The sequence below is a fragment of the Mugil cephalus genome, chromosome 10, assembly GCF_022458985.1.
Source record: "Mugil cephalus isolate CIBA_MC_2020 chromosome 10, CIBA_Mcephalus_1.1, whole genome shotgun sequence".
In the NCBI taxonomy this organism is placed as follows: domain Eukaryota; kingdom Metazoa; phylum Chordata; class Actinopteri; order Mugiliformes; family Mugilidae; genus Mugil; species Mugil cephalus.
In genome coordinates this window covers 22,050,113-22,065,573 of record NC_061779.1, presented here as the reverse complement: position 1 = coordinate 22,065,573, position 15,461 = coordinate 22,050,113, and the positions used below count along the sequence as shown (strand labels likewise).

Below are 15,461 nucleotides of genomic sequence, written 5' to 3'. Positions count from 1 at the left end.
AGTATAGTATAGTATAGTATAGTACAGTATAGTATAGTATAGTATAGTATAGTATTTCAATATTGCAGCTCTTGTTAATTTTTAATGGAATTTTCAAGATTATAAAGAATATAAAAAATATTGATGACTCATCCATACTCATGGGAGTAGACAAATTTTCCATTCAGTTAAATGCTTACTCTAATTAGAATGTTCCTCCCAACCTCTGCATCTTTCTCTCATTAGATCACCTCACTCTTCGGACCACGGTTCGAACATATATGCATAATGACTATACAGGCCGTTGGAAACCTATTTGTGGTCATGGACATGTGAAGAACTGAGCATAATTGTATGCAGAGAAATGCAGAGAAGGAGAAACAGAGGGTAAATACCTGTAAATTGGAGCCCCACTGAGATTTGCCCTCCAGCAGGGCATCCAAGACTCCACGGCTGGGCTCCCCGCTGCCCGGGTCATTCCCGCTCACTACGTAGTACGCAGCCCGCACTCTCTTGAAGAATTCTTGGTCCACATTCTTGGCACTGCAGTGATTGGGCACATAGGCCAGGTCAACATAGACGGGTGGTCCGGGAGGGACAGCTGAACTTGATTTCTGGGAGTTGTTACCTGAAAGTGAGCAAGGATACAAATGAGCATTAGTGTAATAAAATTACTAACTGAAGAAACTTGCACTGCAGCAACAAAAAGCAACAGCATCAACTGAGCAACCTATATGTTACTTGCTGATTCATTTATACAAGTCCATTTGTCTGCAAAATAATGCTTGATCTATCAGGAGACTCATGTGTTTTGAAGATTAGTATAAATATCAATGTGTAATCAATTTGGATTTCACTGCTTTTTTATATACAGGTTAGGGTTAGGTTACAATACATGTCCAATAATGTATTTATAAATACTCTTTTTTGTCATTTTTTTTTTTCATCAACCAACTTGGCTTCGTTCATAAAATCAAAGTAAAATATCCTACATAACTAAACATATATTGTCATGGTATGTGCACTGCCTATTACATGCTTGTGTAAGTTACCTAGTGGATCAGGAGTTTTCTTTTAATATTCAGCTTTGAGTTTATATAAACCTTGCATTTTGAGCTGATAAATTTGAAAGCATCCTTAGTTTCTGAATGTACTGAAATGCTGTAATAACAATAAATGCCTACTGTGATTGTCTAACATGATGTAAACGCAGTTTGCAGAATGTGAACGTGTTAACCCACCTGAACTGCTCTTGACGCCATTGACCAAGCCCTTCCCAGGGTTGAGGATTTCACTCCTTGAGCCTTGGGTTTCTGACATTTTGATCAGCTTGGAACTTCTGTCTGTGTCCTTCCTCTTGAGGGAGGCTGATCGAGGGGAGGCGGAGTCCTTGGTCTGCTTCACTGGGGTCGAAGACCTCTTCCTGGCCTCCCCCTTACGAGCAGGAGAGGCTGACTTGGGTTTGGACTTTCTGAGGCCCTTGGTGGTCTTGTGCTCCTTCTTGAGGACTTTCTCTGTGCTACTGTGATCATTGAGAAGAGCCTCTGGATCTACCATGCACACATCTGGGTGCGGCGGGTGGGGTAGAGGGTCCTTCATTGGGGTGGGTGGTGGATCGTGGGACTTCTGAGATGACCGTGGTGATGAGGGGTGGTGGCCTCCACCAGCTCCAGAAGCTGATAATTTGTCCACTGGCAGGTGCTCAGCATCTTCGTCTGAGTCCAGATTTCCCTCTGCTGTTATGGATGGACACTCCTCGGTTTCAGGGGGAACATCGGAGTCGCTCTGTGATGGTAACGACTCGCTCACTGATGTCGGAGGTGTTTCCTCTCCAGCTAGCGTCACAGCCAACCCAGATGACATTGCTCCAGGCAGCTGGTGTGACCCTTGCCCAGCATCTCCTTGATGACTCTGGGCATGGTGGTGCCTCTGCTTGTGTGATCGCCTTTTCACAGAGTGTTGCTCATGTTCATCCTCACCCCCTTCCTGGGAGTGGTCACTGTGGCCTTCCTCTACGTCCTCATCACTGGAGAGTTCATGAGGACTGGGGTTGATGAAGGATGGGGACAGTTCTCCTTTGCGATGTTTATATTCACAGGAGGAGTATCCTTGAGGGGAGGACGAGGAGGACGTCGCTCCAGTGGTCAAGTCAGAAGGACGATCCGCCTTTATGTCTCCTCTACTCGATGTTTCTGTGTGATCTTTTGAGGAGGATGTAGAGGTAGCACTGGCCACCCATTCCATCGCTTCCATAGCTTCTTCCTCTTCATCATCATCACCATAACCTGGAGGTGGGCCACTTGGGCAGTCATCAGGCCTCTGCAGTAGCTCCCAATCAGAAATACTGCTCTTTCTCCTCATTTCTAATCTCTCTGGGGGCTTTTCTAACAGGCTTTTCCCTTCCACTCTTTCTGCCACTTCTTGCTTCCCATCTTCTACTTTTTTGCTCTCTGTTTTTTCTTCTGCGAGGTCTTTACTGGCCTTTTCTTCCAGTGCCTTTTCCTCCACCTTCTCTTTGACACCAGTGTCTTTGAGTATCTCTGTCCTTTCATCCCTTTCACTTGTTTCTATTTCCGATGTCTTGGCAGTTTCCATCAAAGGTACAACAGCTCCATTTTTCTTTTCCTCTTTTACCTGTATTGTTTTCTCTTTAACATCTTCGGTTTGGGACAGGTCTGTTATGGCACATGAGGTTTTGGTAGTTCCACTGTCACTCAGCAGAGGGACTGAGGTTGTCTGTTGAGTTGTTTCCGTCACCAAGTCAGATTTAGACACCACAGTAGTTGAGGTGATGGTGACTGTCTTTGTTTCAGTAGAGGACATGGTACTCTCTGTAGCATATGACTCAGCTGTTGATGAAAAAGTTTCTTTTTGCTCAGCCACTTCGATTTTTTGACATTCAATACGACATGGTAGGGTGGTGTCCTCCATTTCAAGTGAATCGGGCTCCTTGTCTTCCTCTGACCCTTGGGAGTCCCTGTCAGCCCTTTGGAGGGGAGAGACATCAAAGTGAGCCTCTGATGTGGATGAACTGTCTAACATCTTTACAGGTTCGATACTTTGTAGAGGTGCTGCAGTAGTGGGTGTTGCAATCTTTGTTTCTAGCATATAAAAAGTATCAGTACAAGACTTTGTGTCTGAGTCTGGTTTTGCAGGACTAGGTTGATCCTCAGGTTTCTTGGCAGTGGCAGACAAGCTTGGAGATGATGTCTCATCAAACTGAGTGGGTAAAGACACTGTTGTTGTAGGTTTAGCTGTGACCTCCATGTACGCATCCCTCTGAAACCCACCAAAGCAGGAACTTGTAGATGATGGTGTGAACAATGGCTCCTCTTTGGCTAAAGGTGATTTTGAGCTTGATACAGTTAAAGTTTCAACTTTGTCTCCCAAATAACCAGACATTGAGGATGAAGACGAGTAGCTGTAGGATGTAGAGGAGTATGTTGAAGTAGAGTACATTAAGGTGGTGTATGTGCAGGCTGATGAGGTAGTTTCCTCATGTTTTGCAGTGACATCAGGGGTCTGTCTCTCATCTAGACTGGGTTCTTCCGTGTCTCTTTGGCTGAAATATTTATCATCGTTAGGCTTCGATGCTTGGGAGGAATCTGAAAGAACGGGGGTTTCTTTCTTATCCTTATCCTTCGTTTCTTCCTGGCTGTCCTTGCTGTAAAATTGCTCAGAATATTCTCCAGATCTTCCCTGTCCAATATCAGCATAGCTACCTGTTAGTGGAGGGGAGACACTAGACGTAGTCTGGGACCCCGAGTGGTCTGGTGGCAAAGAGCTGCCAGTCAGGCTGCCTGTGGTCACTGACTGGCAAGTTTCCTTCATCAAAAAGCTTGACTCTGGTGACTGAGACACTTTGCCTTCATCTCCTTTTTTTGAATCAGGTACTTCAGATGAAGTATCATCCTCTGGTGATGACAATCTCCTCTTTAAGGTTGGTTCATGAGATGTATGCCCTTTGCCTGTGTCCCCTACTTCTGTTTTTTCAGGGTGCTTTGCGGCATCTGTTGTAATAACACAGCTTTCAGCAACTTTAAGTGAACTTGGGTCAGATGATGGAGTAGTTTTGCCTACATCTTCACTCTTTGTTTCAGGAGGTTTGGATGTGGTTGTATCACTAACGGTAGCCTCCTCTTCAAGCGGTTTTGTTTCAGGTGTTGTTTTACTCGTGTCCTGCTTGTCTGTCTCTGTAACTTTCAAAGCTGAAGTATCATCGGGTGTTGGTTTGCAGACTGTTTCCTCTTTCAGCATCTTTGATTCAGGCAGCTGTGCCTTTTTGTTTGAGTCCTCCACCTCTGCTAATGCAGCACTGTCATCAGAACCCCTTCTGCACATTTCTTTTTCAGACTGTTCTCTGGCCCCCTTTTCCAGATCTACATCACTTGACTCCTCCTCTTCTTCTTCCTCCTCCTCATCCTCATCTTCGTCTTCATCATCATCGACATTGAAATCTTCCCCCTCTACCAGTAACCGCTTATCTATTAAGCTCTCTTTTCCTTCGGAAAAACATAAGGATTTACAAGGAGCAGCACTGCTCATTTGATTGTTATCAGATGCCAAAACATTGTCGTCTATTTCATGTCCTATAACAGTCCTTGAATGACTTGAGGTTTCTGCTCTCTCTAACAATGACGCTTGTTCAGGTAAAATGTCTTTTTCTGCAGGTGAGTGCCGACCTGATGGAGATCCTTCTTTTTTATGATCAGCGGATTCTTTGAGTGACTCTGCAGATTTTTCTTTCTCTTTCTCTGTGAGTTCTACAAAAGCTCCACTGATAGCTGAAGCTTGGGCACCAAGCTCTGACTGGCTCCACGGAGGACAGGGTGTGTCTTGTCTTGGTGTTATGCCTGTTGACTGAATGGCAGCACTGGTAGAAGCTACATCCCTTTCTCCTGCAGCTTGTGTTTGAAGAGATACTGCAGCACCTTCCCTCACATCTTCTTTCTCTTTCTCTGACTTCTCAGGTTTGTCCTCTTTGAGGCTGAATGAATCAGACTCTGCACCTTGGGACATTTTGTTATCTTGCATGTCTAAGGACGAAAAGCTCTTGTCAACACAAGGGGTATCTGCTCTTTCTTCTCTCTCACTCTCTTCCTCTTGGCCTTTCTCTCTGTCCTCATATTTAGGGGAGGGGCTTTGACTGTGGTGGCTGCTTCTTTCACTCTCTGTGAGGGACACCGGGCTGTAGTCGACTCTACTGAAAGACAGAGGCTCCTCTTTGTACTGATCGTCCAGGAGGAACATGGCTCCTCCAGCCTCTGCCTGGCTTGTTCTTCGGTTATCGTCAATGCAAATGTCAGAAGCATGATCAAAACCCAAAGAAACCTCACTCTCCTCTCTTGAGTCCAGATCATGATCTTTTGGGATTGGTTTTTCATAGGGCTCATACTTAGATGCACCAAAAGTTTGCTTCTCATCTCCGAGGTCTCCACCAATGATCTCCTTGTCCGGGCTCATTTTTTCACTACTCTCTGTTTTTACAGTGTCAGTAGTATGACTGATCTGATCTTCAGAATCTTTGTCCAGCATGAAATATGAACAAGGCTGTGATAATCCTGGAGATGCCACCTCTCGTTCTCCTTCCATCTCCCTCTCTGCTTCCTTCCCGGGCTTCTCATCCATCTTTGTCTTTTCTGCAGCACTGACTCCTGACTCTTTTTGTGGTGTTTCCTCCACGCTTGACTGGCTTTCAGTGCTCGAAAGTGTGCAACTCCTAGGTTGGCTGTCAGTGCTTGATACTGTTGACAACGCAGGCTTTTTCTCTGTTGTGTCAGACATTGGTTCTGCTTTGGCAGCTGGCATAAAAGAAACAGTTTCTTCCTTTGAAGTAAATATTGTCTCCTCCTTTGAGGTGACAATATCAAAGGATGGCTCAGGCTTGGCAAGTGGTGCAGGAGTTTCTGGTTTCCCAATATCTTTGTCTGCTTCAGGTGAAACCCCAGAATCATCTTTTACAAACTCTTTGACATCTTCATCCAAAGAGGGCTCCTGCATTGTAAGTGTAGGAATGATGACTATGGACTGTTGAGTCGTTGTTGGTTTAGTTTGGTCACTCATTTGTGGAGTTTGAGGTAAAGGCAGACTTGCAGAACAAATGTCATGGTCAGATTTTTTGGGCTCCACCGACAAAGGTCTGGAACCGGCTCCTCCCATACAAATATCTTCCTCTTCCTCATCTTCTCTGTCTTCATCTGAGGACTGAACCACAAATGCAGATTTGTAATCTGACTTGGGTGCCAATTCTCCGGATGTTGTCTGTGCAGGTTGTGTAATGGTTTTAGCCAAATCTTTCTCCTGTAATTCCTCTTTCTCCCATTTCTCTTCTTTGGTGTGTTCCACATCTGTGGAGTCAGACTTTTCTCTATCTGTAATCTCGCCTGTCTTGATGTCAGCAGCATCCTTTTCCTTAACAATCTTATCTTCAACTGCTGTTTTTGTCTTTTCAACTTCAGTCTCATAACTGTATTCTTTCTCTTGCTCTTTTTCCATTTTCTGTTCTTTGCTCACTTCTGCAACATGTGTATCATCTTTTTCTTTCTCCATCTTCTCTTCCTGAACAATAATAACCTGTGACTCTTTATCTTGTTCTTTCTTCTCCTCCTGTATCTGGTGGGGAGACAAACAAATGTCATCTTTCACCGTTTTCTGGTCTTCACTCAGTGTTGTTACAGAAGAGTCTTGTTGAATTTCTACTGATGTAGTGCCAAACGTTTCCTTCTCTGTCGAAGCTTCAGAAAGCTTATCAGAGGGCTCTTCATGTTTTTGCTTATCGCTAACCTCGAAAATGTCACCCTTTTTAGTCTTCTCCTCTTCCAAGGCCTGGGCCTGTGGAAGATCTACCTCCTTTTTATCATCCTTCTTGGATTCAGGCTCAGGAAGATGATCATCTTTCACCTTTTCTTCTTTTTTGTCACCAAATGCTGGACTGACCTCTGTCTCCTCCTTGATAGATTCATCCTCACGACTTATTTGTTTGACTACATCTTTCATTTCCTGCTCGATGGTTTCAACTTTAGATGGCTCTTTTACATCTGTGAGTTGCTCAATAGTGGTATCTGTTTCTTTTCCTTTTACAATGACACTCTTCTCAGTTGCTGTATCCTTCACCTCCTCCAAAACGGGTTTGTGGTCATCGATGACAACCTTCTCCTGCTCTTTAGTCTCCTGCTTTATTGTTTGTTGATCGGAGATGTCACGTTTACCTACCTCTACGTCATCCTTAGTGGTTTTAATTGAAGTATCATCAATGTCTTTTTCCTTCTGCTCCTTAATAGATACAATCTTGCTACTATCTGGCTTTTCATCCTCCTTTTCAGCTTTTGTTTCTTTATCAAAAGCTTCCTCTTTTGGTGTTTCTTTTTCCTCCACCTTGATGAGTTTTACATCTGATGTAACATCTTTCAATTCAACCTTCTTCTCCTCATCATCTGTAAGGGACTTAACACCTACTGAGTCTTTGGTTTCCTCCTCTTTGGGGGTTTTTATGTCAGACATGTCCTCTTTTATTGTTACTGTTTCTTTTTCCTCCTTGGTGGCTGTGACAGCAACACTATGACCCGGAACTGTCACTTCATCTTCTTTTTCCTTGGACAGTGTGGCAGTCACCATTTCCTCCTTATCTACTGTTTTCACCTTTTCTTCTTCTGTTGTTGGTTCGACACAAATATCTTTACTAATTTCTTTGTCCTTTTTGTCTTGTGCAGTGGGCGTAGCAACAACAACGATATCTGTAGTGTATATTTCATCCTTTGTTGTTTTGACAGTAGAGATATCTTCACTCATTACTTCCTCTGCCTCTATCTTAACTGCTTTGACAGGAGATGTGACATCTTTACTTGCATCTTGCTCTTTTTCTCCTTCCACAGCTTGTTTGACAAGTGTTTCATTTGCTTTTGTCTCAGTTGGGGTGACAGGGAAATCATCATCTTTGTGTATGATTACAGACTCCTCCATCTTGGAAGGTATAGTGGCAGCAGCATCATCTTTACTTGCTTCTTCTTTCTTTTCTTCTTCAACTGTTGTTTTAACATCGGAAATCTCATCCTTACTTGGCAGCTTTTCTTTTACTTCTGCTGTAGTAAGTTTAAGAGCGTCTTCTTTCTTGTCTTCTTCTGGAGTAGGTTTGAAAATGGAGACATCATCCTGTGTTATTACATCTTTGTCCGGTTCCTGGGAAGCTTTAGTGCTTTCTTCTTCACTTGTATCTTTCTCCTTTTCTTTTTCTGTGGTTGTCTTAGCCTCCAACACCTCATCTTTGCTCAATGTCTCATCCTTTTTTTCCACCTGTGTGATGCTGAGGGTTGAGATGACATCTTTACAAGTTTCTTTCTCCTGTTCCTTCGTGGTAACAGCAGATTCATCCTTCTTACTGATAATTTCGATGTCTTTGGAGAGGTCAGAAGCAGTGTCGTCCATCTCTTTCTTCTCTTCCATCTGCTCATGTGTTAAGGCCTTGGTAGCAGGCGTGTCTGTCTTTTCCACCTCTCCCTCTTTCTTATCTTCAGTCACTTTAATAGAAGATGTTTCTGTCTCCTTTTTCTTCTCCTCCTCTTGGGTAGGCTCAGTGCTGGGAGTATCATCTTTCTTTGCCTCTCTCTCCATCTCTTCTTTAACAGGCTTGATATCTGAAGTGTGGTCCTTTTCAGCCTCTTTCTCTTGAGTCTGTAAAGACTTGATATCAGAAGTGTCACTCTTCTCTGCTTCTTTCTTCTCCTCTTCTTTTAAAACCTTGCTGTCAGACACATCATCCTTTTTAACCTCTGTCTCCTTGACCTCACCTTTAGTTTTGAGGTCAATATCTTCTTTTTGTGTTTCATCACTTTGCTTCTGCTCATCTTTGATTTGTTTGACCTCAGAAGTGATTATTTTCTTCTCTGCCTCTTCAGCTGTTTTAACCACTGGAGGGTGGTCTTTTTCTGGCTCTTTGAGTTCATCTTTAATGGCACTATCGACAGTAACAATGTCCTTTTCAATTTCTTCTTTGACAGGTTTCACATCCGAAGTAGCTTCTTTAACAACCTCTTTCTCTGTTTTCTCATCCGTGATGGGTTTAACAACAGAAATGTCTTCCTGGATGACAGATATCGGTTTCTGCTCATCCTTGATATGTGTGACATCTAGGGTATCGTCCTTTTCTTTTTCCTGTTCCACCTTGACGATTTTAACGGCATATTTATCATCGTGATCATCATCGTCTTTCTTGTCATCGTCATCACCATCATCAAGAGAACGACTCTCCTTGCCCGGGAATTTATCTGCTACAGGCTCCTTAGTTTCTTTTTCTTTGAAAGTGTCAGTGTCTTCATCGTATTGTCCAGATGAGATGTGGGAATCCTTCACTGTGACTGGTTGTTGAACTTCAGTTACAGAGGCAGCAACAGCAGGCACTGTCTCTGCCAGTTTCCCTTCATCTTTAGAAGGTAAAGCGTGTTCTTCTTGCTCTTTAATCACTGGAGCCTCTTTCGTGTCTTTGTCAATTGATTTCTCTAAAGATTCTGCAAGATCTACTTCAGGCTGTTCTCCTTTCGGCTTATCAAAATCTTTCTGCACTTCTGTTTCTGTGTCATCTTTCTGTTTAGTCTTGTCATCAGTTGTGGTGACCACCACAGGAAGCTCCTCTTGCTTTTGCAGCTCCAAATCTGGGAAGATCTTTGCTTTGTCTTCCACTGGAGACTGACGAAGCGGAGAGTGAGCGGGGCTTGAGGGTCCAGACTGTGGAGGGGAAGCCATTTTCACAGTGATATCATCCGGACTGAAGCAACGCTCCTCACTCTCTGAAGTTACTGAGTCTGATCCAAATGGTCTTGTGGGCACAACTGATGAAATATCTTTAGCTGCAACTGCATCAATATTTTCCTCCTCAACTGGTAGGTGGACTGGTTTAATGTCTTGTACAGGCTGTTCTGGGGACCTTGTGTCAGGAAACTTTTCAGCAACTTTCTCCTTATCCTGAGTTATTTGGGATGTAGCATATCCCTCTTGGAGTTTTTCAAGCGAAATGTCAACATTTGGAGTTTGGTCCTCTTCCTCCTCTTCTTCCTCCTCCTCTTCTGTGGGTGCATCGGGAGCCTTAGTTACTGTCTTCTCTTCTACAACAGGAAGCTGCAAATCATCAGAAGGAGATTTGGACTGTTTGTCATCTTCTAAAGAAGGTGGTGAAAGAGTTTCTGCAGAATGCGGCGGCTCTTTGCCTTGGGTAGCATCAGGTGGGGTTGACGGGACGGCCTGGGACTTTGGTGGTTCCTCAGCTAGCGGTGCTGCGACAGACGCCACTGATTGATCTTCAGCGATGGAAGTTGGGAAGGAGGACATTTTGTCATACTCTGTGATGGACGTTGCAGAAGACACATGTTCTTCCTCTGCCAGAGGAGCAGTGATGATGTTGGTGAACACAGACACTTGCTCTTGTACTCCTGGAATAAAGCCTTTCTCGGAAATAGCCGCAGCTTGCATCTCCCTCATGCCATGAATGTCTACAAAAGAGCCCGTCTGATCTGGAACAGAGATGTCATAGGCACCAACATCATACTGGAGGTGTGGTATTCTCTCCTCTGCTTCCTCATGAATCTCCTCATCGGAGATGGTCTGTTCTGTCTCAGAGTAGCCAGGAATCGTCTCATCTTGGATGTAGGAGATGGGCTCGGGTGCAGTGGCACCTTGAACTATAGATGTTATAGGAGCAGTGGCACCTCCAACATGTGATAAGTAGCCCTCCTCATCCTCTTCCTCTTTGGCTGCAGTCAGAATTTCAGTAGATTTTGTTTCAACTGCATCCTCAGGTCTGACTTTGATCTCTTCATCGGCTATTACATCTAAATCTTCTACCTCCTCCAGTTCAGCTTTTTCCAGTGCCTCATCTTCCTCCTCCTGTTCCTCTTCTTTTTCATGAGTCGGTGGAGGCATTTGTAGTTTCTCCTTTGTCAAAGCCTTAGCTGAAAGAGTTTCTGATTTTTCCATTTCTTCTAGTTCATGTTTTCTGTCAAGCCCATCGTCCTTTGCCTCCCTCCATTTTGATTCATCTTCATCAACACCTATGCCCATGTCCTCTTCATCTTCCTCCTCCTCCTGTGCTTTCTTTTCAGCAGCTGGAGCCTCTTCTTCCTCCTCCTCTTCATCTTCATCTTGAGTCGCTGCTCCTTCATCCTCAAACTTTTGAGCCTCTTCCAGTTCTCCCTCTTGTGTTGACTCTTTGTCTCCGTCTTCAGTTTCAACTTTTGTTTCTGGGGTTGGTGCCTCCCTTTCAGGTGACTTTGTTCCAGATGGAATTTCAGAAGTTGCTTCATGTTCTTTCTTGTTCTCTTCCTTTTCTGTTGTCAGGTTGGATGGAAACTCATTACTGTCAGTAGGCTCTGCTGACACATCTATCACTTTAGCCTTTTCCAGTTCTTCAAACTCCTTGGTGAGGTCTTCAGGTGTGGAGGCAGCGGATGTGCCCTCCACAGCTCCATTCTCTATCGGTTCAGGTTGAACAGTTTCAGGTTTTGGCTCTTCTGCTTTAGGTTCAGCAGGTTCAGCCTTTGCTGCTTTGCTTTTGCCAGTTTTGGCTTTACTTGACACTTTAGCTTTATGTAATGTCTTTCTTACCTCTGGTGTGAATGGCTTCAGGTCTGGCTTTGTAATTTTTCTCAGCTCAGGTTTGGATGTGTCCTTCTTCTTGTCCTCTTTGGACTTTGCATCTTTCTTATCGTCTTTTTTAGCCGAGTCATCTTTCTTTACCTTCTTGATCTCTTTCTTTTCCTTGTCCTTCTTCTCATCCATTTTTGACACCCTTTCCTTAGAATGCTTTTTTAGTGATTTTTCTTTCAGGAGCTTCTTCTTTTCTGGTGTTTCCGTTTTAGATTTTGGAGTCTTGGCAGGTTTTTTCTCCTCTTTTTTTTCTGATATGTTTTCTTTCACAGAATCGCTCTTTGCTTCAGTAGTGGCTGACACATCATCTTGGGCTTCAGTCTCTTTCTTTGCGGCTTTTGCAGTTGTCTTGGGAGATGATTTGAGACTCTCTTTGCTATCTGTTCTCTGTTTTAACTTAGTTTGTTTTATAACAGAGGGAGGGGCTCCTGAGGCAATGTCCTTTTGTGTGGCTACAGGATAACGCAAGAAGTCAAGATGCTTTAATTTTTCTAGGCCCTCCAGGATCTTGTTTTGTGGTGCATTCCCAGGGAACAGAACCCTGACAATCTTTTCTGCAGGGTTGGCGGGGAGCCAAACAACTAAGGCTGTAACTGATGTCAGGTAGGGTACAGATATTTCCCCCTCTTTTCCGTTTGGGAGCACAATTCCAGTTTTGGCTTTGCTGTTGCCAGCCCATTTCTGCATTAAAAACTGCATTTCTTTACTGTCTTTGACTGGGTTGAGAATATACATGTCTAACCTACCCACTCCCATCTTGTGGAAGAGCGTAATAGGCTCAATAGTGTTGCTGACCACTCGAAAGAGAGGCTCCGGCTTGATTCCTAGTTTGTTAAGGTACTGTAAAGTAAGAGAGGCCTCCTCGATGCTGCGTTTCACCTTCAGATTGGATTCTGGCATACGAAGCTTCTCTGGTACGTTGAAAAACACAACACCAAGTTCTGGAGAAATCAGGTTCTTCATCCAGTCGCTATAATTGGTGGAACCTTGTGACCGCTCCTCCTCCTGTTCTGCTATCTTCCTTTGCAGAAGTCCATTGATACCTGGGAGATTGTCAGCGCCGATGTGTGTGAGGAGAATTGAGTCGATGCGGTCCAAGTGACGGACCAGCTTCCAGAAGCAGGATTTTCGTTCTGAGCCTCCATCCACTAGGATGTTGAAGCCATTCACAGCAAAGAGAGCGGAGTCTCCTCGTCCACCGGGAAAGATGTAGCAGCAGGGCTTGGACAGCTTCAGGAAGCCTCCGGAGGTGGGAGGCTCCAGGAGGTCGAAAGGTGAAGGGACATCTACGGTTTCAGAGACGTACTCTGTGAACTCTGTGACGCCCTCCATCTTGAGGAGAACAGGCTCAGGGTTTAGTTTGTATTCCAGGAACTCCCGCAGGGTCTGTTGCTGTCCCAGGGAGCTCCAGCCCACCTCCCCGCGGCAGGACACAGTAAGTGTTGCCTGCTGCTTGGGGGCTGCTGTGCCCAGCAATACACTGACCTGAATGAAAGACACACCCGCACATAGCAGTCAGTGATGGCATGCATAAAACTAGACAATCTTTGGGTTGTAAAGATGTCATCCATTGTCCCAGTGTATTTTGTGGTTTTCTTTTTGTCTCTAAAAACCAAAAGATTACATATTGCATTCATGAATGTATAGTGTTAGAAACAGCAGATAACTCACCCCAGGATCAGTAAAGATACGTGAAAAGGTCTGGTAGGTGAAAACCCCGCTTTGAAGAAGAAGGCCACCGTGATCTGAGTTCTGGCCACTCAAGACCAGGAGCTTGTGTCCTGCTGAGTCTGTGACTAGTGTCTGGATCTGGGACACACACAGAGACAAGTAGAAAGGGGACAAAGGACAGTTAAAGGAGAGACAACATTGCCAAGACAGTGAAAGAGAAATACATGCATCATGGATAAAGAAAGATGCTCTTAAATTGTGTCAAGGTTAACAAGGTTTATCATGAATGTCCTAAAAATTGTCATCGCTCTTTCAGAGACATCCGCTCATTCAGGGAGAAAGAGTTGACGTCTAAATTAAAATAGTGCTTGGTATGTAACACATATATTGTAACTGAAAGGGACTGAAGATTCTGTAACATGCACAAACATAAATTAAAACTACAGCAGGTTAACCTAAAATGTTGCCCTTAACTTTCTGACTTCATGTTTATATATAAACCAGCAGAGTACTGTAGGGTAATTGGGAGTATGCGGACCTTACCTCTGATACAACAGTGTCTTCTGAAGGGTTGACAAGCACCACAGTCTCTAGGACATCGCTCCTGTGGTGGAGAGTCCTTTGTCCTGTAGGAGGAGATTTAAAGCATAGTGTTAACCTCTTAGGCCTGGAGGACGAGGTAAACAAGGTGAGTGACAGTGTTGCCAGACATTTGGCCGTCTGGCCTGAAGAGATCCTGCTGGATGGCATCCAAACTTGATCTGGAAAACCTCTTTGAGTCAGGGAGATTTACTATACTGCATTCTGCATTGTATGTGGGGCAATCCCTATATAGAGACGGGCAACCCACTTGAGTATCAACGCAAGAACAAAAGTTGGAATAGGAAATAGGTCACTGATGTCTGTTGGGTGAAGTTTAAAATTAAAGGCAAGAGAACAACACACACAACTTGGGACCAATGGTCATATTGGGTATTATTTATTGTTTTTTCTCTGAAGTGGTTGAGGTTGGAAAGTAGTGCATTTTCTTTAATCTGAAAATAAGGAATGTAACAATATTGAATTTCTTACGCCGTTGAATATTAAACATAATCAGGGCCTTTGTTATATCATTGTGTCATTCATTTCCAGGCCTTCACTTCCCCTTTGTTTCAGCCCAGATTAGATATTATAAAGGTCCAATAATAGAAGCACCTCTGTGACTCCGCTGTGATTGTCAGTGCATCCCTTGAGTTTGCAGCACTATGCATCTTTATCTAATGTGCTGTATCGTGTTTTACATGAAATGATCCTCAACCTCAGACAGCGTGGTACTAATAAAGCATAAAAAAAGATTATCAACTAAGATGCAGACGAGTTTGAAAGAGACTGATTTGAACATTAAAAGGAAATTCAATGAGTTAATCATTGCTGTACTTACAAGACTAGGCCATCTGTGATTGAGAGGATGGAGCACTCAATAACTCGCTGTTATATTACACATGATAATCACAGTCATGTCATCAGCTTTCTGTTGATCTACTTCATGCAATCACATTCTTTAGTGAACTAAATGGAAATAACTTAATGATGCTGGTTTTTATAGTCATTTTCGATACAAATCTGAGGACTTGGTTTTGCTCCATCTTTTTACTATGTTAAAATCCATTGTAACAAATGCAATGTCATTCACATGTCTCACTTCACAGTCGTTTCTATTCTTCTGACTGTATATTTATTCCACTGTGGCCAATCTGTTTTTTTTATATTGATATTTGTGTATGTGTATGAGCTGCAAAAGCTAATACTGATCAGACAATGGTAGATCATAAGCTGAGGTAGTAAAAGACTTGAATCCATCAACGACGTCAAAATATACAATTCATAAACATTATCAATTTTTAAAATTTCTAAAAGTCTAAGGAGATATGATATGTTGAAAGCAATGTTATCAAGAACTATATAGTGAATGTATATTCTCATTACAGCATGTAATCTTGATAAGTAGTTGGAGAGTCTCATGGCAGCAAACCAGAGGATGTGGCTCCATCTGTTGATGTTTCCATAGCGACACACTGACGGGCATATGTTTTTCCTGCAGATATACGGGGAAATTTTTAACCATCTGACCGCTACATGGAGCCAGGGATGAGCGGCAACTGAAGGATTTTGTTGGTGGCCGACCGGCGATAACCTGACTA

General features: G+C 43.5%; 1 protein-coding gene across 1 annotated transcript in view; it reads right to left on the bottom strand.

The window, feature by feature from the left end:
• Nucleotides 1-15,461, bottom strand: part of map1ab (microtubule-associated protein 1Ab) — a 64,489-nt gene that overhangs the window by 4,704 nt on the left and 44,324 nt on the right. The window contains exons 3-6 of the mRNA XM_047595351.1: nt 13,825-13,907; nt 13,282-13,419; nt 1,221-13,095; nt 375-607 (exon numbers count right to left, since the gene is read on the bottom strand). Coding sequence (XP_047451307.1) covers nt 375-607; nt 1,221-13,095; nt 13,282-13,419; nt 13,825-13,907 — 12,329 coding nt within the window. The remainder of the gene's footprint in view (nt 1-374; nt 608-1,220; nt 13,096-13,281; nt 13,420-13,824; nt 13,908-15,461) is intronic.